Raw genomic sequence first — 24,066 nt, 5'->3', positions numbered from 1 at the left:
ATGGGTGTGCATTATACATGGCAGTGCACTATACACAGCAAAATACACTAGTTACCAATGAACCCAACATTTAGAGTAAAAGTGGGGCAAAAAAGGAAAACAACTTCTAACTTGAATAATTAGCCAAAAATACCTTTTACTTCTTTTAAGTAGGGCAGTTGAAGTTTGCAAAACAAGAAAAACTAGATATCTAAATAACAATATGGCACTTACCTTAAAAAGTGAAATTCTCTACTATGTTCACACATTCTGATATTAAGCTGCTCAGCTACATTTTCTAAAAGATGAGACATTTTTCTGAGATAGGAGGGTCTTAATGACTGAGTGATGGTGCTGTTTTAAGAATAAAATTTTTGAGGGCTCTTTGCCCACCAAGGGAAGTCTTGGATATCACATTGGAGAAGGCCTAAAGGCTTTACAACAGCTGTGAAATAATTGGTTAAGTCAGTACATATTCCTGTAAGTACAGAAAAGCTGTATGTGGCAGTTATAAAAATTGGGTATTTTCCAGAGAAATGCTCCTATGATCACAGATTTGTAAACTAGTAACCAACTTTTGATGCAGGTTGACCCTTGTCCTTTTCAACTTGGGCATAGTCTTCCAGCCAGAATATGTCTGAGGCTGAGGAGGAGGAGGAGCTGTCTTTGTCTTGCTTCACCATTGCCCAGTATGGGGAAGGGGCTCTCATTTCTTTCTTGTGATCTCTGTGAATCATGACATCACAGTTAATGTCTGTTCCTACGCTGATAGTCTGGTTCTTCTTTTTATATTCGTGCCATTCTCTGGAGATTGACATGGGTCTTCTTGCAGGATGATGCCCAGTGGAATGTGGGGATTTATAATACTTAAGTTTTTTATCTAAAACTACATCTTCCTTGTCCTCAGTGCTTGTGAAAGAGTCTTTTATCTGCTCAGTTTTCTTTTTTGTGCTGGAAATAAAAGAATAGTCAAATGAAAAGTATTCTTAATATCTTATCATTGGCTTTGGCACATAGAAGAAAAGATACAATTTAACTTTAGCACTGCCTTTTTGAATTGTTGACATTTTTCTCTTTTCTAAAAGTATCTTTAAATTTGTTTCTATTCCTAAATGTAAATCAAACTGCCTGGCTTTGCACAAACTTAAGCCTGACGCCTAGTCTGATTTGTTAGCAGGCCTTAAAGGGTGGGTTAATTTCACTCCACCCAGAATGTATTTATGGATCCCCAGGGGTTGGCAATAACAGAATGTCACCAATTTCAAGGGGAGCCAGGAAGTAGTGGGCCTCAAAAACCTTTAACACAGTAGTCATGGGAAACTGTGAGTCTTACTTTTTTCTCCTGACCATCATTCTTTTTGGGGGGTTTACAAATGTGGATTTGTAGAATATCCTTCTATCCAGATGTATCTCATCATTCACTATTGCACCTCTTTATTGCTGTCCAAAAATTTTTAAGATTTTTTTGTGACTTGCCTCAACTTTCATTATTGTTGTAACTTGGGTGATGCTTGCCTGCTAGCAGTTACAGGCATCTTTTTTTTTTTTTAAGATTTTATTTATTTTTAGGTAGAGAAGGAGAGGGAGAAAGAGAGGGAGAGAAACATTGGTGAGTGAAAGAAACATCGGTTGGTTGCCTCTCTCATACACCCTAGCCCAGCACCAGCCCACAATCAAGGCATGTGCCCTGACCAGGAACCAAACTGGTGACCCTTTCTTTGTCCTGCACAATGACACCCCACCGACTAAGCCATACCAGTCAGAGCCAGGCCTCTTGAACTTTCTAATCCTGCTCTATCTGTGCCCTAAAGTTTCTCTCTCCTGGTGATATACAATTAATACTGAGTCATTTTTACTGAGAGCCACTGGTCTTAAGTTGTGTGATTTTCTTTGATCCTTGATTTAGTGCTGTGCAAGGAAATCTAAAAGATCTAATGACTAGAATAATATGCCTTCATCACATTCAGGGCTTCCCTAACAGCACATGCATGGGCGGGGGGGGGGGGGGGGGGGGGCCGACAAAGTACTATTTTTTTCAGGCTGCAGAGGGTATCCCTTGTAACTCTGTATCAAGTAATTATAAAGGACAAGTGGTAGAGGCAGGCTCCTTTTAAACTGGCATTAGATAATAAAACCACAAGCCTGCAGAGGTTGGGTTGGCTGGAAACAGTTTTTACACCAGTAGGCCAGCCCAGATCTTTATATGGCATATTCTCTCCAATGTCCACACAGTGCCATATGCTCCTGAAGAAGGTCATACCATCTTTGTGAAAGAAGTCTTTTCCTCCCCTTTTCTGCCCTTTCCTTGGCCCCTTCACATAAGTTAATATGACATCTTAGATATAAATCCTTTGCTTAAGAAAGGAAGTCAGAACATGCTTGGCATTGTTCCTAAGTTTTTGAGTTTCAACCTCATACTTAAGTTGTGCTATTCTGTGTTTATTTTTTCTTTGTTTTTGAACAGTAAATCTGTCATCCTTAGATATTAATGTTCTGAATCTCAAACTCTGTAATTAAAATGCTTAGTTAGAACATAGTTTTGTATAAGCAAGTGGTTAAGAGCTCAGGCTTGAGTGACACCCCCCAGTACAGAGGTCCACCAGCACTCTGACAGCTAAATTTAAACTGATTAAACCTGAATTCTTCCTTTGCAAATCCTTATATTTCAAGTGCTTAATAGCCATATGTGGCTGGTGGCTACCATAGAGAACAACACAAATATAGAACATTTTCCACTGCCACAAAAAGTTCTTACTGGACATGACTGCTCTAGAGACAGACCACTGCTACTTACCCCTGTGATCTCTGGCAAATTTACATACATTTCTTTTGGCTTCAGTTTTCTTATCTATAAAATGATAACAAAAAGGAGTGGCATGGCCCTAGCCAGGTGGCTCAGTTGAATGGAGCATCATCCTGTAAACCGAAAAGGTTGCAGATTTGATTCTGGGTCAGGGCACCTACTTAGGCTATCGGTTTGATCTGCAGCTGGCGAATGTACAGGAGGCAACCAATCCAAATTTCTCTTATATTGATGTTTCTCTCTCTCTCTCCCTCCCCATCTTTCCTCTCTCTTTCTCTAAAATCATTTTTAATATAACTTCAATGAGGATTTTAAAAAAAGAATTGGCATGAAGATTAAATTGTATAATCTTGTAAATAATACCCATCACATTGTAAGCAGTGAATAAGTGTTCGCTATTATCATGAATGATTTTTAATCAAATCAGAATCGATTTGGTTATTGGGGAAAAATTTGTCCCTTGGTCTGTGCCCAATTTGATAGGGACAGAGGATGCAAGCCCATTTTCTGATTTTTCAGGAAAAACCACAAATCCAGATTCCTTCCATGAAATATTAGACTTGTAAATTTGGCAACTAATTCAAATATTTTTCATTTTTTAAATGTGAGATAAACAGAAAATTTTTTTTAAAAAAACAGTTTAAGAAAAAATTTATAAAAGCCTTTATAGTCACCACCCAGGTCAAGAAATAGAGTTCTACTCGCCCCTAGACAAGTCCCAAGTATCTCCTCACTTTTTACATGTGACTGCTCTTCTGGCTGCTTAAAACATGGTAGAGAGAAAAAATGAACAAACAAAAACACGTGGTAGAGCAGAGCACATCTGTGGCCACACCAATCCCTAGGGTCACAAATTGGGATCTCTGAAGTAATTCCTATGCGACTATCTGGACCAATTTTAGTGTAAGCGAAGTTTCCAGCCAGGTTTCTTTGAGCTCATTCCAATGAGCAAAGATGCAGGGCTGCAGCAACTAGGACTCAGGAAACCTGTCAGAATTAATAAGGACCATTCCTGCATCAGAGGACTCAATTTCTCACTGAAAGAAAAGATGTGTTAGTGCTCAACAGGATTTCCTTACTTATCTGATCCTCAGAAGGGTCCCTGCTACTCCTGTGTTAACAGGAAAACAAGCTCTCAGATTGATTTGCCAGAGATTCAAAGCTGGATTTCACATTTTACTCACTGAATAACTGAGCCCTCAATCAAGTAAAAGTCCTGTGATAGGTCCAGCATAACAAGATAGACTTGCCCCTGCCTTCACAAAGTGTCCGTTCTCCCAGGGCAACACAGTATAACAATTGACTATGCAGATTATTTAATTCAAAGTTGATCAATGCTGTGAGGAGAGAATCAGAATACTATGAGAACATTTGACAGGTGGACCTGACAGTGTTTTCACACGTCCTTTAGGAAAGCCTCTTAGAAAAGTCTGCACTCAGAACCTTCTAAGAAGACTCATGACAGGGTCCTAAGCATACTACAGACAGAAGAGCACACGAAAAAGTCCCAAGGCAAAGAGCAACATCAGGTAAAAACTGAAAGCCAAAGTGGATCACAGGGGAGGGGAGCCATGTGAGATGAGACTGGAGTGATATACAAACACCAGCCAAGTCCTGGGAGCACAAACCAGTGTAAGAATTTGGGCATTTATCCTGAGAACAAAAGAAGTTCCTACAGATTTTAAGGCATGTTACAATCCAACTTGCATTGTAAAATGATCATTCTGTGTAGACAATGAATAGGGGACAAGAGTAGACGCAGTGAGCCAAAATGGTGGCTTTGACTGGAGTGATGGAAGTGGCTAGAGAGGTGGACAAATGTGGGAGATGGTTGGAAGGTGAATAACAAGTTGTAGTGGCTAAGGAGGAAGGGGGAAGAGAGGAAAACAAAAATCAAGTTCAGCCCCTAAATTTCTAACTTGTTCAACAAGGCAAACACTGCCCCAGGAAGATAGGGCCACTAGAAGATTAGAGGTGAGCTGGCTTTCGATTTTAGGCATAATGAGTTTGAGAGTTTATGGTATATCCAAAGGGAGATACCAAGTAGGTGTTTAAATATACAAGTTAGGAGATAAAATACAATTTGAAAATTTTTAATGTATGGATAATAAGAGAGACCAAAGTCATCACTGAGATTGCCCAGAAGATTGAGAGGAGAGAACCAAAGTTTACACCTTAAGAAACTCCAAGTCTGGGTAAAAGACCAAAAGGGAGTGACTAGAGGTCATAGTAAAATTAGGGGAATGGGTATCACAGAAGCCAGGGGAAGGTGCTGTTTCAACAACAGTGAGGTTGGGAGGTTGTAAAGTATCTAGTTCTCAGAAGCCAAGTCAAAATAAAAATGATAGGAGCCAGAAAATCAGCACTGTGAAGGTTCTGGAGTACCTGGGAAAGGCCTCAGCCAGGTGATGACAACAAGGCCCAGATTAATGTGGGCTGAGGAGTGCCTGAGAAATGGCCGTGTCTAAGTGCACAGCCCTTCCAACAAGGTCAGAAGGCAGGGCCGTGGTCAGAGGGGCCAAGAAAGGAGAGTGCCGTTAAGGTGGTTTTTGCTAAGATGATAGATACAAGCTTTAAAAGGCTTAAATGTTACTGGAGAGGATCCAGAGAAAGCAGTTAATACACAGGAGACAAATGAGGGAATGGGATTCCCAGCATGTTTAAGGGCTGACTTTGTAAAGGGGGACACATTGCACAGACAGAGTTCCCATGGGATAGTTTATTCTTTTTTATTAACTCCAGGTTCAAGGCTCCTGCCTTTATCATTCTTCCTGATGTTATTTCCTGCAGATTATTTTCAAAAGGATTAAGAAAACCATGACATTGTTCTGGCAGTGTCACCAATCCCTCCTACCATGGTCCATTTAATAATTTTCACATTAAGCCAAGATGCTGGGCTTCATAGACCCTGGAGAATTCTGTAGTATAACAAAGATTTCCAAAAATGAACTACCTACCATGTTACTGGGAATTTGGTCTCCGGTATTAAATCATATATTTCTTGCCATTCTTGGGGTATCTCAATAAAATCTTGGTAAACCTTTATTTGCAGCACTGTTCCTACAGTGATATGTTGCAAAAGCTTTAAAAATTCTCGAAGAGTATATCCTAACACATTGGTTTGGCCAACACTAATCAGAACATCACCTAAAGAGGGGAAAACATAGCAGAAAAATAAGATAATGGTTTAAAGGGAACATAGCCTTTTGGGTTTTCTTGGGAGGTGTTTCATTTTATGGGTTCATATTGCTGGTTCATCTTGAACCAAAACCAAGAGTCAGTCTTTATTTAATAAAAACGATCACCTCACCCTGACTGGTGTGGCTCAGTTGGCTGAACATCATCCCACAAGCAAAAGGTTACTGGTTCAATTCCCAATTGGGGCACATCCCTGGGTTGCACGTTCTTTCCTGGTTGGGATGTGTGCAAGAGGCAACCAATTAATGTTATCTCTCCCTCTCTTCCCCTCTCTCTAAAAATATACAAACAAAATCTTTTTTAAAAAAAATGACCACTTCAGTAACTTCAGTGTCTTTTGCATAATGAATCCATGCAAGATGTTTCTTATAGCAATGCAATGATAGGTATTATATCACACTTTCACAGCATTTCTGAAGTTTTTGGTGTGACAGAGATGATATTATTTATAATTGAAGCATCCTTTAGAATTCTAAAAGTGTGTTTCAAGTAAAAAGAATGGCTATTACTCTTAAAGAAAAAGCCACTTACATTAAGTGATGCATAAATGGCCTACTTTCCATTATAGCTGCCTGGCTTTTTCCAGTGCCCTCCACAGTAAGTTGACCACATTAAACATCGGTGTTTAATTCTCCACCCTTGTAGAGTATTAGTTGAGCAAATAGTTTTGCATGAAACACCAGACAATCGGCATGCTTTAATTAAGCTTAAGATGTATATACAGAAAATATGTTGGTTCAAAGGGATTTGACAGCTTAGGCAATGCTGGACAGGGAGGGAAAAGTGATGGTAAAGTATAGGGCTTCTGAGCCCACAGTAGATGGGAAGAGAACCACATCTTGACAGCAACTTCCTGGACCCCAAAATAGGATCCTAAAAAAGACCAATTATTCATTTGCACCCTCTTCCCTACCCCCAGCAGCTAGGGCATGGACATGTAACCTAGATTCAGCCACTGGGCACTCCCACCAGGGTCACTGAACCTGGAGCAGGACGTGCAGAGGAGTGAGGGGAGCACACCCAGTTTCCAGGGGTAGTTGTACATGGTCCTATGTCCTCACCATTTTCCAAGCCTGGTTCTCCAGCCTTTCTGGCAATTCTGTCAGACTTACTATTCTAAATTCAGTGTGTTAACAGAACTATTCTTTTGCTTGCAATGAAGAACCCTGACTGCTACAAGGATATTCAGCAAGAGAAGAAAGAATACAGAGGAACTGTTTTTTAAGGGAAGACTCACATTGGGTAAAATCTTAGTCTTTAGATCTAACTAGTATTAACATTCTGTCAAATGGTAATGGAGACTTTATAACTAACATCGGATGAAGTGACTCCAATGAAGTCCCAAAGGATATGTCTACCTCTCTGTGTACAGGAAGCTGGCAAACCCTCAATCACCCTCCTTCCAAAACAAGACTCAAGATGAAGTACCTTCTCTTTATTTATTCCACATGTGCTCATTAGGAAGTATGCTGATCCCAAAGGAAGCCTCCAAGGAATGCCAAAGATAAATTTCCGTAGTGCTATTTTTAGATTCTATCAGAAACAAAAAATCCCAGTATTCTTTTGGCTTTTGGCTCAGAGGAGACTTGGGTGCAACTTTCTTCAGTCCTTCTGAATCTGGATTCATCTGACAACATGCCATCAAAGTTTGACCTCAACGAAATCAAAGTCATATATTCCTGAGGTGCATTGGTGGGGAAGTTGGTGCCACCTCTGTTCTGGCCCCCAAGGTTGACCCCCTGTCTACAAAAAAGGTTGGTGATGAGCCCTGGCTGGTGTGAGATCAGTCCTGGCTGGACTATCATCCCATAGATGGAAAGGTTGTGGGTTTGATTCCCAGTGAGGGCACATACCCAGGTTATAGGTTCAAACCCTCCCTAGTCAAGGTACCTACAAGTCGATGTTTTTCTCTTGCATTGCTCCCTCCTTACCCGCCCCCCGCCGCCCTGCTAAGAAGCAATGAACAAATGTCCTTGGGTGAGGATAAAAAAAAGTTTGATGATGACATCACCAAAGCAAGCAACTCATGACTAGACTAAAAAGGTCTGAGGATTACAGTGAAACTGAACATTTAGAACAGACAGGCCCAGAGTGAGGCTGTACCTTCTTCCTCCTCCTTGATCATCAAAGCCCTCAAAGGACCACCAGGAAACAAAAAAACAAAACAAAACAACTAAGCACCATGGAAAGACCACTTTTGATGAGATTGTCCATACTGCCTGAGAGACGTGGCACTGGTCTTTAGCTAGAGAACTCTCTGGAACCATTACAGAGATCCTGGGGATTTCCCAGTCTGTGGGCTGCAATGTTGATGGCTACCACCTTCATGACATCATAGATGACATCAGCAGTGGTGCAGTGGAATGCCTCACTAGTTAAGAACTACAAAGGAAAATATTTCAGTTAAAGATCACTTGACAACTGAGTAAAAAAAAAAGTTTCCAGTATTAAAGAATGTTTAGAAGGGTAGAGAAAATTTTACTTTGGTCTTAAAAAGTAGCTAAGAGTAAAACTAACAAAGCCAGCTTCAGAATGATGCAAGGCTTCTTTCTCCTAGCTACCTGCAGATTGTGCGGTCCAACGGAGGTTAATTACAATGGCAAAAACTCACTGGGTGAGCTCACTTGCCTAATGTTAAAAGGAAAGTTTATAGCTGAAAGCTATGGCTTGGCATTCTGCTTAATTATGTTGTTAAAGGGTGAGGTTTATCAAGAGGGCTGAAAATACAGCCCTGGCTGGCATAGCTCAGTGGATTGAGCGCGGGCTGCAAACCAAAGTGTCGCAGGTTCGATTCCCAGTCAGGGCACATGCCTGGGTTGCAGGCCATGGCCCCCAGCAACCGCACACTGATGTGTCTGTCTGTCTGTCTGTCTCTCTCTCTTTCTCCCTCCCTTCCCTCTCTAAAAATAAATAAAATCTTTAAAAAAAAAAGAGGGCTGAAAATAAACAGCTTGATACCCTGACGCTATAAACCAAACATGTCATTGTATGAATGTGATTACTGTGGCAGTGGATATTCACACGGCCCTTCAAAAACAAACACCAACCTAGTATTTATAATCACCAATCTCATTACACATGTTTTGTTTTAATAGGCTGTAGGAACTACATCACATAAACTTTGTTTCAATACTTACTTAAATCCACTTTGTAGCAGCCAAGCCACTACTAAAAAATAGATTTATTTATTTTTCTCCATTTCTCCCAACTAGGTGGTTAAGTTCCATAAGCTCCATGTGGTGTGAGACCCAGTGCAGAGCAGGAAGCCTGCACACAGCTGGCATTCAGGAAATACTTAATGTGTCTTGGTAATAATGATAGCCAGTACAGGACTTGAATTTATCCTAAAAAATTTTTAATTTCTTAACGTATCAGAGTCTGTTAAAGATATACTGGCCAGCGGGAGCTGCGAACCAAAGTGTTGCAGGTTCGATTCCCAGCCATGGCACATGCCTGGGTTGTAGGCCACAGCCCCCAGCAACCACACATTGATGTTTCTCTCTGTCTCTCTTTCTCCCTCCCTTCCCTCTTTAAAAATAAATAAATATCCTAAGAACACTAAAACACCAATACAAAAGAACCTTTGCACCCCGATGTTCATAGCAGCACAATTTACAATAGCTAGGTGCTGGAAGCAACCTAGATGCCCATCAGTAAATGAATGGATCAAAAAACTATGGTACATTTACACAATGGAATTCTATACAGCAGAAAGAAAGAAGGAGCTCATACCCTTTGCAACAGCATGGATGGAGCTGGAAAGCATTATGCTAAGTGAAACAAGCCAGGCAGTGAAAGACAAATACCACATGATATCACCTTTAACAGGAATCTAAACAACAAAACAAAACAAAACAAAAACTAGCAAAATATAACCAAAGACACTGAAATAGGGGATAGTCTGACAGTGGCCAGAGGGGAGAGAAGAGGGAATTTCAGGGGGGAATGGGTAGGGATTACAGGAACAAATTTGGAGGACACATGGACAAAAACTAAGGGTGGGGGGTAATGGGGGGAAGGGGGGAGGGTTGGGTGGAGGGGCTGAAACGGGAGTAGGGGGCAGAAAACTGTACTTGAACAATGATTGAAATAAAAAAAAAATGAAAAAAAAAAAAAAGAATAAATAAATAAATAAATAAATCTCTAAAAAAGAACTTCAAACATTATTTTAAAAAAAGATATACTGAGCCCTGGCTGGCATAGCTCAGTGGACTGAGCGCGGGCTGGGAACCAAAGTGTCCCAGGTTCAATTCCCAGCCAGGGTACATTCCTGGGTTGCAGGCTAGAACCCCCAGCAACCACACACTGATGTTTCTCTCTCTCTCTCTCCCTCTCTCTCTCTCTCTCCCCCTCCCTCCCTTCCCTCTCTACAAATAAATACATAAAATTAAAAAAAAAAAAAGATATACTGGCCAAAAGGTATTTAAAGTTTAGCCAGAAGTCCTGGCCAGGCAGCTCAATTGGTTAGAGCATGATCCCAATATGCCAAGGCCATGGTTCCAATCCCTGGGTCAGGGCACATACAAGAATCAACCAATGAATGCACAAATAAGTGGAACAACAAATCGATGTTTTTCTCTCTCCCTTCTACTCTCTCTCTAAAACCAATAAATAAAATTTTTTAAAAAATAAAGTTTAGCCCTGGCTGGCGTAGCTCAGTGGATTGAGCGAGGGCAGTGAACCAAAGTGTCGCAGGTTCGATTCCCAGTCAGGGTACATGCCTGGGTTGCAGGCCATGACCCCCAGCAACCACACATTGATGTTTCTCTCTCTCTATCTCCCTTCCTTCCCTCTCTAAAAATAAATAAATTAAATATTTAAATAAATAAATAAAGTTTAGCTAGAACAAGTTAACACTAAATTAGGAAATCAAGATGAAACATGTGTGAAACACCAAAGGAGAGAAATCTGAAGCACATGGATGAGAATGGGGCTGGGAAATGATGAGGTCAAAGAAATTGCAGGTTTCAAGGAGTATCGCCATCTCAAAATTTCAACCCTTGTCAAAAGGAAGGAATTACAGTCTTTGAAGCCTGGACTCTGAAGAGGAGTGGCTGACTTGCCATGAAGAAATTTAGGACTCTGGACTTTCTCTTTATTAAAATCTCATTTCTGCCCTGGCCAGGTAGCTCAGTAGGGTGGGGTGTTATCCCTATACACCAAGGTTGCAGGTTACAGAGAAGAGACAACTAATGAATGTATAAACAAGTGGAGCAACAAATTTCTCTCTCTTTCTCTCTCTTCCTCCTCTCTCTCTAAATCAATAGGAAAAAATTCATTTCTAGTCAAAGGTAGAGACTTTCTAGGTAGACATAGTTCAAGTCCCAGCTCCAACCACTCTGCTCTGTGTATTAAGCTCCTTTACCTAACTAAACCTCTATATTTCATAATCTATCTTCCAGCAGTGTTGCAAAATTACATGAGATAATATAGGAACACAATGCACAATACCTAGGTCAAATACTCAATTATTATTCAGTTATTAAGCACAGACATAATAAATGTGCCAGTACTACAGGCAAGTACTGAATGTCAAAGATGAATTCAAGACTGTCTCTGACCCTGGCTGTGTTGCTCAGTTGTTCAGTATGTTGTCCTGATACACCAAGGTTGTGAGTTCCATCCCGAGTGTCAGGGCACATACAAGAATCATCCAGTGAGTGCATAAGTAAGAGAAACAACAAATCAATTTTCTTTCTCTCACTCTCTTCCTCTTTATTTTTTTTAAGATCTTATTTATTTATTTTTAGAGAGGGGATAGGAGGAAGAAAGAAATGGAGAGAAACATCAATGTGTGGTTGCTTCCTACATGCCCCCTACTGGGAACCTGGCCTGCAACCTAGGCATGTGCCCTGACTGGGAATCGAACCGGTGACCCTTTGGTTCGCACGTCAGCATTCAATCCACTGAGCCACACCAGCTAGGGCTCTCTTCCTCAAAAAAAAAAAAAAAAAAAAAGACTGCCTCTGACTTCAAGGACTTCAAGGAGCCTACTAATTGTAGCCCCCAACATGAGATTCCACTTTGTGTGCATGAAAACACTCCTAGTCCCACTCCAGGGAGTGTGCACTCTAGTTATCGAGCAGCAGCTAGCATACACTTCACCCCAGAGAAGCCAAGGAGAACAAGCAGAGCCCATGGGATCTGTCCTGGAGTTCCTTTGGTCTGGAAAATCCAGAACTCTTTGGCGCTTTGTTCCCCGGCCCCAGGTAGTGATGCATAGAGAAAATGCTTTGGATTTAAGGTGAAGTGAACTGTTTCATAATAAGATCATTTATCTACTTTCTTCTTTAACCCACTGCTTCTAACCCAAACTGCAATTACAATAGAATCTCCAGAGGAGACTTTAAAACTTGAACTGCCCTATCCCCAACCCCAACCAATTGAATCAGAACCCCTGGGGAGATATGGCCCAGGCATCTTAGTTTTAAGAGTTCCTCAGGTGATTCTAATACGTAACCAGAGTTGCAAACCAGTGGTTTAATTCGCTGGGGCTCCTGTGCCACAATAATTTTTTATTAAAAAAAAAGACATTAAAGATATAAGTCTAGGCACTGTCGAAGTAAGACCAGCCTAAGATAAATTATTACCAGTATGTCTATAGCACTGTAGTTTTCAAAGCACTTTCATTAAAATTATGAAATCTCAGCAACCTCTGAAAAAAGTGGTATTATCTCAATTTAGGGATGAGGTGACTCAGGCCTGAAAAGTTAAGTGACTTTGTCCAAGGTCATAGCACTAGAAAGTGACAGTCCAGTTAATGCTGAATGGTTTTTCTTCTCAACACATTATAATATCATTGTGCCTCACTGATTCCTGAGCACAGCACTAGGCCCAGAGCAGGCACTGGGAAAACACATCTTACATTGGATAAAAAATTCATTCACCCAAAGACAGGAGAAATGGGGTGGTACTGATACAGCCTTTGCACTGGGGAGTTTAACAGAGAGAGTTCACATCCCTGCTCCTTGGTGTGACCACGGGCGGGTTTCTAAAATACCTGATTCCTTATTTGTAAGGTCCCTTTTTTTTTGTATTCTCACCCAAGGGCATTTTTTTCATTGCTTTTAGAGAGAGAGGAAGGGAGAGAGAGAAACAAATTGATTGCCTCCCATACACACCCAGACCAGGGATCGTATGTACCTGGCCCAGGAACTGAACCTGCAAACTTTCAGTTATGGGATGACACTACAACCAACTGAACCACACTATCCAGGGCTCTGTAAGGTCCTTAAAATAGCAGAGTCTTCCTCAGGGTTTTTCAGGCTAAAACCCTGAGGCTAAAATGAGGTCACATATCTAAATGTTAATGATTAATACTGCCTACCAGAGAGGAAATCTTTATCCACAGAGAGCCATGAGCTCTACAGTGATACTGCCTGTGTTTGTATTCCACTTGCTAGATGGGGGTGAAACTGGAAAAGGAACTCATTCTTACTGAGCCTCAGTTTTCTTACCTGTAAAAGAGGAATGGTAATACTTTCTACCTAGAGGGTTATTATGAGAATTCAATGAATAAATAATGCACAAGAGGGAGGATTACATAAGTGATAGCAACTGGCTGACCCATAGAAAACTCTCAAACAATATCATCATTATGGTTACACTGAAACCTAATAACCTGATTATCCCTGAAGGCAGCGAGGAGGGAGTCAGGGTTGGGTGGTGGGAGGCATGGGGAACCATAGTCACCTGTCTGGAGTTTTCCATCCCTGGCTGCAGCCCCCTTCTTGATGAGGTGTGTGATCTGGAGGTAGGGTCCATGCTGGATGATGATCAAGCCTAACCCCAGGCTGCCCACAGTGAGTTTGGTCTGCTGAGTTTTGCTCAAGTTGTGCACAGATGACTTGACCTGGAAGCTGATTTGTTTTTCTAATAAAAAGAAGGGGATATGTTTTAGATCTTCACAGAGACAGAAGCACGAGAATCATCACTGGGGCTCTAAAGCCAGACCTCTAGGGCAGTTAACCTTTCCACTCTTCAGTTTCCTCCTCAGTAAAGTGTCCACCTGAGGGAGCTATTATGAGAATTAAATAAGACAGTGAAAGAAAGGTTTTTGCACAGTGCTTAGCACATTATGAATATTTAATTGACATTAGTTATTATTATCCATTCACTTAACAAATATTTATGGATTCAGGAAGTGTTTCTTGTACTCATGGGTCTTCAAACCTAGTGGAGGAAACAGACATCCATTAGTCATGTAAATATGTTGAATAACAGCTGTAACACATGTTATGAAAGAAAAGTACAGAAGGCTCAGGGTGAACAACAGGAGGTCAAGGTCTCCTGTGGGGAAGGCAGGCCAGGCTTCACAGAGGAGGTAAAACTGAATTGAGGTCTGAAGAACTAATAGGAAATATTTAGGCAAAGGGCATGAAAGGGAGCAAATTGGATCAAGATTCAGAGACAGGAAAGAGCATAAAGGATACCAGTAGGGGCAGATAGGAGGAGCAAAGGCCAAGCAGACCTGCAGGTTTACCCAACAGGAAAAGCTAGACGCGAGGTATGCAGGACAGGACAAGATTTGCATTTAAAAGAGAAAAAAGAAAGGAGAGAGCGAGGGAGGGATTAGAAAGCAAGCAAGCAAGCTCACTCTTTGGTTGCTGTGTGGAGATTAGATTGTGGAGTCCAGAGTAGATATGAGAAATAAAGGGGTTACTGCAATTGCCCAAGCATGTCATGGCAATGAAAGTGGAAATGCACAGTAGTGAAAAAGCATTTGGGAGGAGAACCTGGGACAATGGGTGGTGGGAGGGAATGAAATACATTTTCTATAGAACTAAACCTCATAAGAAAAGTTTCAAAGACTGAGGAGTGATTTAAAACAAGTTATTCTTTCCAACAGGAAGCTTTTGGGAAACTCACTTTCAGTACACTGGAACTTCTGGGGAAATTTGTTTTCTGCACATTTTTCCAATGTTTCACACACACGTAACACTTTTCCTTATGGACAAGTGACAAACTGCTACTCACTAAGCCTTTGCCAAATTGATGTGACTGGTGTTTGGGGGACCTGGGCGACCTCCCACTATTGAGGGCTTCCCCTGTTCCCCCACCCCAGCTGGCAGGGTTCACTGCTATTTCTGCCCAACAGGTGTCCTTGCCTATATTCATCCTCTCTGTGTGCAAAAAAACCTTGGGTGAAGGAGGAACCAACTTCAGAGGCTTTTCAAGCTTATAGGGGCATACCCTGAGCAGTGTGACTCAATTGGTTGGGTATCATCTGATTTCTGGTCAGGGCACATGCCTGGGTTGGGGTTTCAATCCCGGGTGGGGGCACATGTAAGAAATAACTGATCAATGTTTCTCTTCCTCTCTTTCTTGCTCCCTTCCCCTCTCTCTAGGAATAAATAAATAAAATCCTGAAGAAAATAAAAGATTATAGGGGCAACTTAGAGCAGGTGGTCCCCATCCTCTCCTTGAGCCTAATAGAAAAGTGGCCTTTTAGGCAGGGTTTCACTCTACTATGTCTCAAAAGACAGCAGGGTTAAGTGAAAGAAGCCAGACTCCAAAGACTCCATACAATATGATCCCATTTTTGTGACATTCTCTGTGGAAAGGGAAAAACCACAGAAACAGATGAGGTTGGGGAGAGGGTTAGTGGCCAAGATGCAGCCTTTTGACTGTGGCGGTGGTTAAACGTGGGTAAGCGATCTTCAAACCTCAGACCTGTGCCCTGAGAAGGGAGGCTCTTACTGTATGTAAATTATAGTCTGGTAAACAAATGATGGCAAGAGGCCAAGAGAGTGTTGTTCCCATTTTTACACAGGAAAAAAGCAAGGAAGGCTTGTCTACTCTCTCTCCACTCACCTTTTCTGCTTTTGTGGATGGCCTTCTCCATAGCCCCTGGAGGGCAGGCTGTCAGGAGCACATCCCGGAGCTGAGCCAAAGTCGGTCCAATTCCCAACCGTCTGGAATCCTGGAGGAGCGAGGAGCCAGTGTGCTGCGCTGCACGTGGTCCGATTGCGATTGCCGTTCCGAGAGACCTAGGGCTAGCGCCATGATTTGCCCCCAGGGACCGCGCCACTGTGATGCCCAGAAGTTGGGTAGTGACGTCATCACAAAGCCTGTGGACCTGGGAAATGGAGTGTAAATATTTCGGTGGAGAAAAACAAAACTTCTGAGGGTACTAGTACAACGCTGCTCACAGTGAGTTCACATCAATTCCTCGGAAACTACTGAAATGGAGGTAGTGGAGAAAGCACACGGGAGGGTCTCGAAGATGTGAAATGGTCCACAGGGGACCATCACAGCAAGCACAGACTCCCCTGCTACCTCCCCAATAAAGTTTCTAAATATTGTTATACCAGCCGATCCAACTGTTTTGGAACTGCACTTTTTTTCACGGATATTTTGAATAAGAAATAGCCAAGGATGACCTGAAAAAAAAAGTGAGTTACGGTTCAGAGAGGAATTAATTCTTCTCATTTTTCCAAAATAACCCTTCCTCCTACACACATTTACTCAAACCAGAAGCCTGCTCTACCGTCTGTGCTGATGCACAAGACAAGACAAACAAGGGCTCTATCTCGTGGAACTGAGACTTTAAAAACAGATGGAGTGGGCAGTTTTAAGAAAATATAAATTATCAAAAATAAATTTTAGAAGAAATAGAAAACAAGAGAATGAGGTAGGTCCTGTTGCCCTTCCCACTGTGATTAGACTGAGAAGCTAAGCACCTTGTACTCCTGCCTTCAACAAATAGTAATCAAGCACCTATTAGGTGTCAGGCACTGTGCAAAGATGTCCAAACCTGGGAAGCTCCCAGCTTCTTCAGCTGTTTCTGTGGCTCTACCCAAACAATAAACCAGGACAGATTTCTTTTTCTTTTTCCACTTCTTTGTACTTTCTGGGCTTCAATAACTCACATATCAATTTTAACTTCAGAAACTGTTTAAGCAACCTAGATGTTACAAAATATTTCTTATTCCAACAAATTTGCTCTTCTCTTGTTGCAAGTGAGTGTTCCTCTAAAACCCAAAGATCACACTGATTTTGGTGACATGATTTCCCTCTCATAAATCTCCTCTTAAAAGATCTTTTTTTAAAGGAAATCTTTTTTCCCCTAAGATTTTATTTATTTGTTTCTGGAGACAGGGCAAGGGAGAGAGAAAGAGAAGGAGAGAAACATCAATGTGAGAGAGATACATTGATCAGCTGCCTCCTGCATGCATCCAGACCTGGAACCAAACTGCAAACCAGGCATGTGCCCTGACCAGGGAATCAAACCTTTTGCTTTGAGGGACACTGCCCAACCAACTGAGCTACATCAGTAAGATCCAGGGCAGATTTCTTGTTGGATAAATCCTGTGTTGCAAAGGCTGGTGCAAAGGGAAATGAACAAAGTCGTCCTGTTTCCTACCATTCTCAACATCAGGGAGTCTCCTGCAGGTGGCTTCTTGTGATGGATGGCCTGTTTCTTCTTCCAAATCATTTGGTGAAGCAGCTGTCCAGATAGCAAATTAATTCTGCCATAAAATATATCCTTTTCCTCTATTTTCCTATCAGTAGGGGAATGGTGAGAGTTAGCAGGAATGAGGCATGGCAGCATTTGAGTTTCTGTGAGGGAAGCATCTTGGGGCCTGGTACAGGGACTCCACTCACCTCTCCTCCAACCCAGGCTGAAAATGCTCTTTTGAGTAGATGCCAAGATCATACTGATTATTGGAACTGCAGGATACAAACTGTCATGGATTCTGTGCTGTGCCACTCAGATGCCCCTTCAAGACTGATGGACTTTTTCTTCCTGCCTCTATCTCAACCCTGCTGCTAGCCAAAGAGAGCTTCTTGCCCAAGTTCACAGCTTCCCAAGTAAGCCAGTACCCAGTGACTGATCAGTGCAGGGTAAAAACCTGTTCTCTGTCCAACTCAAACAACTCTGGAGGGCCATCCCAGCTTCAGAAGTCCCTCCAGGGGCCACCGAGGTCCACCTGTGGCTGCACTACAACTTCACTTCTCATTCTGCCTGGTGCTACTTCCTTCCCTCCCCCCACAGGTGTGGGTCCCAAGAATAGTCCCCAGTAAACTCTCTGTAACTCAGAACGTGTTTCCTAGAGAACCCACCTGCACCAGCAGTTGACGTGCTCTGAAAGAGTAGATGCTACAATGGGACTTGGGAGCTGGATGATTCACTACCCAGGTAACAATGAGGACCCCACCCACAGTAGATAGGGAAGCACTTAGATTGTTCGATTTTCACCAGTAGTAAAATGTAATGGTTTGGCACCCACAAGATCTATGTGGGTGTCTCTTAGCACTCCCTCATCCTATTTTGACAGTAAATAGACAAATACAGCTGCCACCACCTGAGAAGTAAATGGCACCCAGGGGCTCAAATTCCTCAGGGATAGAGGCCTAGGCCTCCCACCACATAAGCCACCTAGGCCATTAGATGTGCTGGCAGAGGGTTTGAAGAATCAAGGATGATAGGAGGGGAGGGAAATGAGATCAATATCGGTTCTGCAGCTGCAGTTGGTGTTCTACTCATCTTCCTCTTTTTTTTTTAAGTGTACATTTTTTTAAAGATTTTATTTATTTATTTTTAGAGAGGGAAGGGAAGGAGAGAGAGAGAGAGAGAGAGAGAGAGAGAGAGAGAAACATCAATGTACGGTTGCTAGGGGTCATGGCCGGCAACCCAGGCATGGACCCTGACTGGGAATCGAACCTGCGACACTTTGGTTCGCAGCCCGCACTCAATCCACTGAGCTACACCAGCCAGGGCTCATCTTCCTCTTATAAGTTTTCCACAGGAAAAGATGCCCACCAGGGTCCTGAAGGTGCTGCTCTCCAAACTGAAAAGAACTGCTGCACCATGGGTGCACTATTGCAAATGCTAGTGTGCTGCCTAGGCCCCCTTCAGAGCTGAAGCTGAAGTACTTATTCTACAGATACTGAGATGGTAGTAGGTAGATTGACAGATCACAGCTGCCAACCCCTTCAAGGAACTGTCCTTGGCTGAGAGCCACCTTACCCAAGATCATGCATGCCCCATTCCTGGGGTAGCTAGCATCCAGTAACTGGTCCATGTAGGCATACAAAGGCTTGGTCTCTACCCCAGCTAACAACTCCACAATGCCATCCAGCTTCGGAGCTCCCTGTGGGATCTGCCAGAGACTCCTGTGACTTCAGACTCCTTCCTCTGCTCAGTCTATTTGCTTCCTTTCCCCCACAGGAATTGACCTTGAGAGTACTCCCTCAGAAACCTCGTGCACACTAATGGATAATGTCTTATCTCACAATCAGCTCCAATGAAAGCCAATCTATTTGACAGATCTGAGCCCAAGGCACAAGCTGTTAACTTCTGGATTTGGCTGTTTTGTTGTATCTAATCCTGAAAACCCCAGGTGCACACATGTGGTGCATCCAGCATACTCTTGGCCTTCATGGTCAACTTGAAGCCCAGGGTGGCAGTGCGTTCTTTATCCTGTCAGGCCAAAGAGACTGCTTGAAGAAAAGAGTGATTGCACAGTCCCATCCCCAGATTTCCCAGAGGTCTCATCTGGATTCAGCTTCTGCTGGGCTGAGGCCTACACTCTATCACCTACAATCCATCATCGTAAAGTGCTATCTGTTCACAGCCCTTTAACAGTGCAGAATGGCTATTTATGACTTCAGGCTGCCAGCCTAGCTCCCTCCTGAGGCATTCTATGTTCTTCTGGGTCCCTTAGGACTTCCTGCCTCTGTGTAGCTCATCCTTTCTGTGGAAAGTCTTGGCTGCTCTGCTTAGCGGTGATCAGATGTGGAGGTTCTATCACCGAAGCAGAGTGCTTGACTCTGCTAGGTTATATGGGAGAGAGACCCAGAGAGGTGACATGAAGTTCAAGTGACATGAAGTTCAAGTCAGTAGCAGGTGTAGGACTATAATATGGTTCTGCATTCTTTTTTCAATTAAGATTTTATTTATTTATTTTTAGGCAGAAGTAAAGGGGAGGAAGAACGGGAGGGAGAGAAACATCAATGTGTGGTTGCCTCTCATGCACCCCTTACTGGGGACCTGGGCCACAACCCAGGCATGTGCCCTGATTGGGAATTGAACCAGTGACCTTTTGGCTTGAAGGCTGGCACTCAATCCACTGAACTACACCAGTCAGGGCTAGTTCTGTATTCTTTTTTACTCTGTTGTACTGCCTCTAAACCTCCGGGGGTTTGCCACTACTAAAATCTAGACTGAAACATAGAGAAGGGAACAGATCTGTCCCATAGGCCTCAGAGAGACTTGGGACTTTGAAACACCAGGTACTGGAAGAAAAGAGATGTGGGACTGAAAATAGAATTAATGGGAAATCTGTAAACATGGTATTTATGTAAACATAAACCTCGATCATCCCTCTATCCCCTACTCCCATTGTCTGCAGTGATGTGCAACCATTTATCTGATAAAAAATGTTTTAAATTTTTTAACTCCATACTGGTTGTTTTTATGTTTTAATCTTAAATCCAGAAACTTTTGTGGTGGGACAATGGCAGGAGGGACTGGAAAAATGCTGTTGAGTAGGAGTTATTTATATTTGGGATTTTTAAACACAAGAATCAAGTCATCATCATTCCACTCAGTTTGAGTTCAAACAGGCAAACTGTTTCAAAATTTCACCCTAGAATTCTCATCAACTGCTCAGTGGTGCACATCAGTGGACATTTTTTGAGAATTCAGAACTGTATAGTTGGAGTTGCTTCTATTCCTGGGCAATAGAAATGTCAATCAGCCAAGGACATAGTTCCATCAAACTTCTCCAGTACTTTAAAAAAAAAAAAAAAAGCAAAGTCCTCCTGCAGTAATGCGATATGCTTATGTGAATTTCTGGAATATATAGTAGCTTGTGCCAAGTTCTGTGGCAGAGGAAAAATAAATGGTATAATATTTTTTAAAAATCCTTCACCCCAAGAGGCCAATGTTTGAACAGGAATGTCTATAGACTAGCAATCAAACTGCTCCTTACCCAATCTACATGGTGATATTGATAACTGCACATTTCTGCAAGGCTGTTGGATTTGGTTAAATTTGATATTTGCAGAGTTTTGGGGACTTGTAGCCATTCAAAAAATAGAGACAGGTGTCACTGTGCTAGGTCTTTCTAGAGATAAGCTGGGTGGCATTCAGGGAGAAAATGAGTGTCTCATCTGAGTGCTGCATGAGGGACTATCTGGATCCAAAGTCGGGGTTAATGGTGATTTAGTCCACAAGCCACGAAAGAAAGGAAACCCCCACTAGATGGCAAAACTGTAGATAGATAGACTAATTGTATTGCTAACAAAATATGCCAATGTCTTGTTTTCTTTTCTGGTTATCCATCCAACCTAAGTCTCTCCTTAGGCCCCATGTAGTAAAAAGTATCACCAAACACAATTTAGGAGTCATTCCTGAGTCCTCTCTTTCAACTCCAATTTCAGCTAGTCGTTCCCTCTGCCTATGAAACACCCAGATTGTCCATTTTTCTCCATCTTCACTACTCTCATACCAGCCAAAAGAACATTTTTCTCTCCTGGACTACTTGGCTTGTTAACTGGTATCCCTGCTTTCATTCTTGCCCCTCATATCGACTGTCTACAAATTAAATTTCCTCACTGTCCTGCCAGTGCCTTGTGTTGCACTTAAAATAAAATCCCAAACTTCATCATGGCTCCCCAAGCACAACATCCGTCCTCTGCCCACCTCTCATTGTCTCACACAGGGTTCCCCAGCCACAGCATCCCCACCCCCGCCCCGCCCGCGCAGCACTCAGGACAGGCGGACGTCTTCCTTCCGTTCCCCAGTGCTTCGGGCACTTGCTTCTTCTCCCTTAGTCCTGCCCAGATCTTCGTAGGTCAGGGCCTTAGGACGGCGGTGGTCTGTGTAACCCTTCGTGTCCCATCCCCAGCTGACCTAATTGATAGATCAACACCTGAAATTATCATTAAAGAGGAGGTTTAGCGTGTTTCTGTCTTCCCCAGCAAGACGTCAGCTTCAAAGAGCGGGGACCTGGTCTCACAGGTGCACCCCAGTGCCCTGGCGCACGGCGTCGATGGTTACGTACTACCTGGGGCAGTTCCGAGCTCACGGGCACTGAGTAGGCAATTATACAAGGTGACTGGGGCTGTCTGGGTCCTTTAACTGGAAGACCAGCGCCCCCCTTCCCCAGCACCCATCCAGTCTCAGGCTAAGGAGTGAAGAGCATTTTGTGACCAAACGGTCAACGACGAGAACAAGGCCTGCCGTAAGACACCGGGGACGGGGCAGGGGCCTGAGCTAGGGGACCAAAATAAGGTCGGGGTGGAGCAGTGCGATGCCGCAAAGACTCGGGGGCCGCAGAAACCCAGAGAAAAAAGACAGAACCAGCGCCGCGGCTTCACTTCCGGGTGAAGGGCGGGCACGCCGAGCATTTCCGGGCGGGCTGCGGAGCTGGCTTTACGGGTCGCGCCGCGGCTGCCTGTCTCTGGAGCGCGAAGGGCGCTAGCGGCTCGGGGCCGAGGGGGCTCAAGGCGGTGGCCCATGGGGCGCAAGGCGTGAGGCCGCGGCCTGCCCGGGGCTCGGGGGGTGGGGGGAGCGGGGCGGGGAGATGGATAAACTGACCATCATCTCAGGATGTCTCTTTCTCGCCGCCGATATCTTCGCAATCGCCAGCATCGCCAACCCCGACTGGATCAACACCGGGGAGTCCGCGGGTGAGCGGCGGGGGCCGGGAGAGGGTGGTGAAGGTAGGGGATCCGGAGAAAAGTGGCTGAGAGGAGAGGAGACCTGGCCTGGGCAGTCGAGTCCCGGACCAGGAAGCCGGATGAGAGGAGACGGCCGCCCCGACCTCAGGGAGCGTGGGAGAACCAGCTTCGTGCCGAATTTTTAAAAAGAATTCAGGGAAACGGGAAGAAAGTATTTGGAGGAAACTGAGGCGCCTGTAAAGGAATCCGAAAGCTGGCGTGGAGGCTGGGGCCGAAGCGAGGTTGCCTGTGGGCGAGGAAAGGCCCAGAGGTGCCAGGGCTGACCTCGACCCCAGCGAAGCTGTGGAGGGGAGAGGTGGTGGAAGGGGCAGGGTCACTGATGCTGGGGTGAGAGCTGGCTTGGGCGCTGGGTAGGACCCCCTGTCCCCGCGCCCCGGCCTAGCCCCTGCCTACTCGGCAGCGTTGGCAGAATGTGGCTTCCGGGTTTTCCCTTTGAAGTCTCTGTGTTTATAACTTGGCTTTATTGTAGGCCTGGGAGCGCTAAGCCTACTAATAATAAACTTCATTTTATGGAGCATCTTTCATTCTAGAACATAACAAAACACTTTAAAGATCTTAATAGTAGTTACAAAATTAATAACACAGCAGAGTCGCAGGCAGCCCAGCCCCAGTAGCAGTGTCTGCTGTAACACCATGGAGCTGTGAGCAGCAGGGCAAGGAGGTGCTGGTGGACCAGAGGTGGCATCTTTTCTGAAGAAAGGATATCGCAGGTGAATGCCCGAGCTTGTTTTTTAACTGCTTGTTCAGTGCAGATGAAGGAAATATTGGGGGTTGGGAATGTCAAGCTCCGTCCGTGAATTATTTGTTATAAAAATGTATCATTAAGTTGTCAAACTACTTCTAAAGTATTACTCATGGTTCTGTGTATCCTGCAACATTTTTAGCCCTTAAAAAAAGTGGTACCTAGGACATTTGTTGCGTCCTCCTCTCTCCTTTCTCTCCCTCATCTAGACCTAGTAACATAAAATCATATTGTCAGATTTGCTGGTTATTAAAATAACACTCTAAAAGTTCTGCTCCTCTTTTTGCCTATACAGTTTTAGCACAGCTTTTAATTGTAAAGCATAGTATATATCATATGAGCTGATGCTATGGTAGCAATCCTATTGTAGTAGATAAGTGTATGAAGTCAGCCATTGTACATCTTAAACATACACAATGCTATATGTCAATTACACCTCAATTTTGTAAAATTGAAAAGCATATAAAGTATCACAATGGCTTAGAATTTGGTGAAACAGTGGGCTTTATTTCTGAAAATGTTGGCAACATCAGCATTACTACTTTGTATAGTTGTATGTGTGACATGCAAGTCATGACCTGTTCTTGTTTTTATCCTAATTATATGTGCAGTGATTCCTTTTATGAGACTTTCTTTGGGACTTTGCATACTT

At 43.3% G+C, this 24,066-nt stretch overlaps 2 protein-coding genes across 3 annotated transcripts in view; one reads left to right on the top strand and one right to left on the bottom strand.

Annotated features, from left to right (window-relative positions):
* On the bottom strand, positions 1-22,450 carry PDZD9 (PDZ domain containing 9). The gene is made up of 5 exons (XM_036020099.1): positions 22,310-22,450; positions 15,794-16,058; positions 13,673-13,897; positions 5,740-5,929; positions 1-930 (listed from the first exon to the last, which is right to left on the bottom strand). The coding sequence occupies exons 1-5, from the start codon at positions 22,448-22,450 to the stop codon at positions 543-545; spliced, it is 1,209 nt and encodes a 402-aa protein (XP_035875992.1). The 3' UTR covers positions 1-542.
* MOSMO (modulator of smoothened) overlaps positions 22,336-24,066 on the top strand; it is a 76,104-nt gene continuing 74,373 nt past the window's right edge. The window contains exon 1 of one of the 2 annotated variants that reach the window (XM_028511168.2): positions 22,336-22,621. In XM_028511168.2, the coding sequence (XP_028366969.1) occupies positions 22,516-22,621 (106 nt within the window). In that variant the 5' untranslated portion in view covers positions 22,336-22,515. The remainder of the gene's footprint in view (positions 22,622-24,066) is intronic. The other variant, XM_036021396.1, reaches the window with a different exon arrangement.

The sequence above is a fragment of the Phyllostomus discolor genome, chromosome 3, assembly GCF_004126475.2.
Source record: "Phyllostomus discolor isolate MPI-MPIP mPhyDis1 chromosome 3, mPhyDis1.pri.v3, whole genome shotgun sequence".
NCBI classification, from domain to species: Eukaryota; Metazoa; Chordata; class Mammalia; order Chiroptera; family Phyllostomidae; genus Phyllostomus; species Phyllostomus discolor.
The sequence above is the reverse complement of the archived record's forward strand: the minus strand, read 5'-3'. Positions and strand labels throughout refer to the sequence as shown.

Coding starts and splice junctions, on each gene's coding strand:
- PDZD9 (XM_036020099.1), bottom strand. CDS start 22,450: ATGGGCCACCGCCTTGAGCCCCCTCGGCCCCGAGCCGCTAGCGCCCTT. Junction 5,930..13,672: donor GGATGGAAAACTCCAGACAG/GTGACTATGGTT, acceptor TCCCCTCTTTAG/GTGATGTTCTGATTAGTGTT. Junction 931..5,739: donor ACCAAATTCCCAGTAACATG/GTAGGTAGTTCA, acceptor TTTTATTTCCAG/CACAAAAAAGAAAACTGAGC.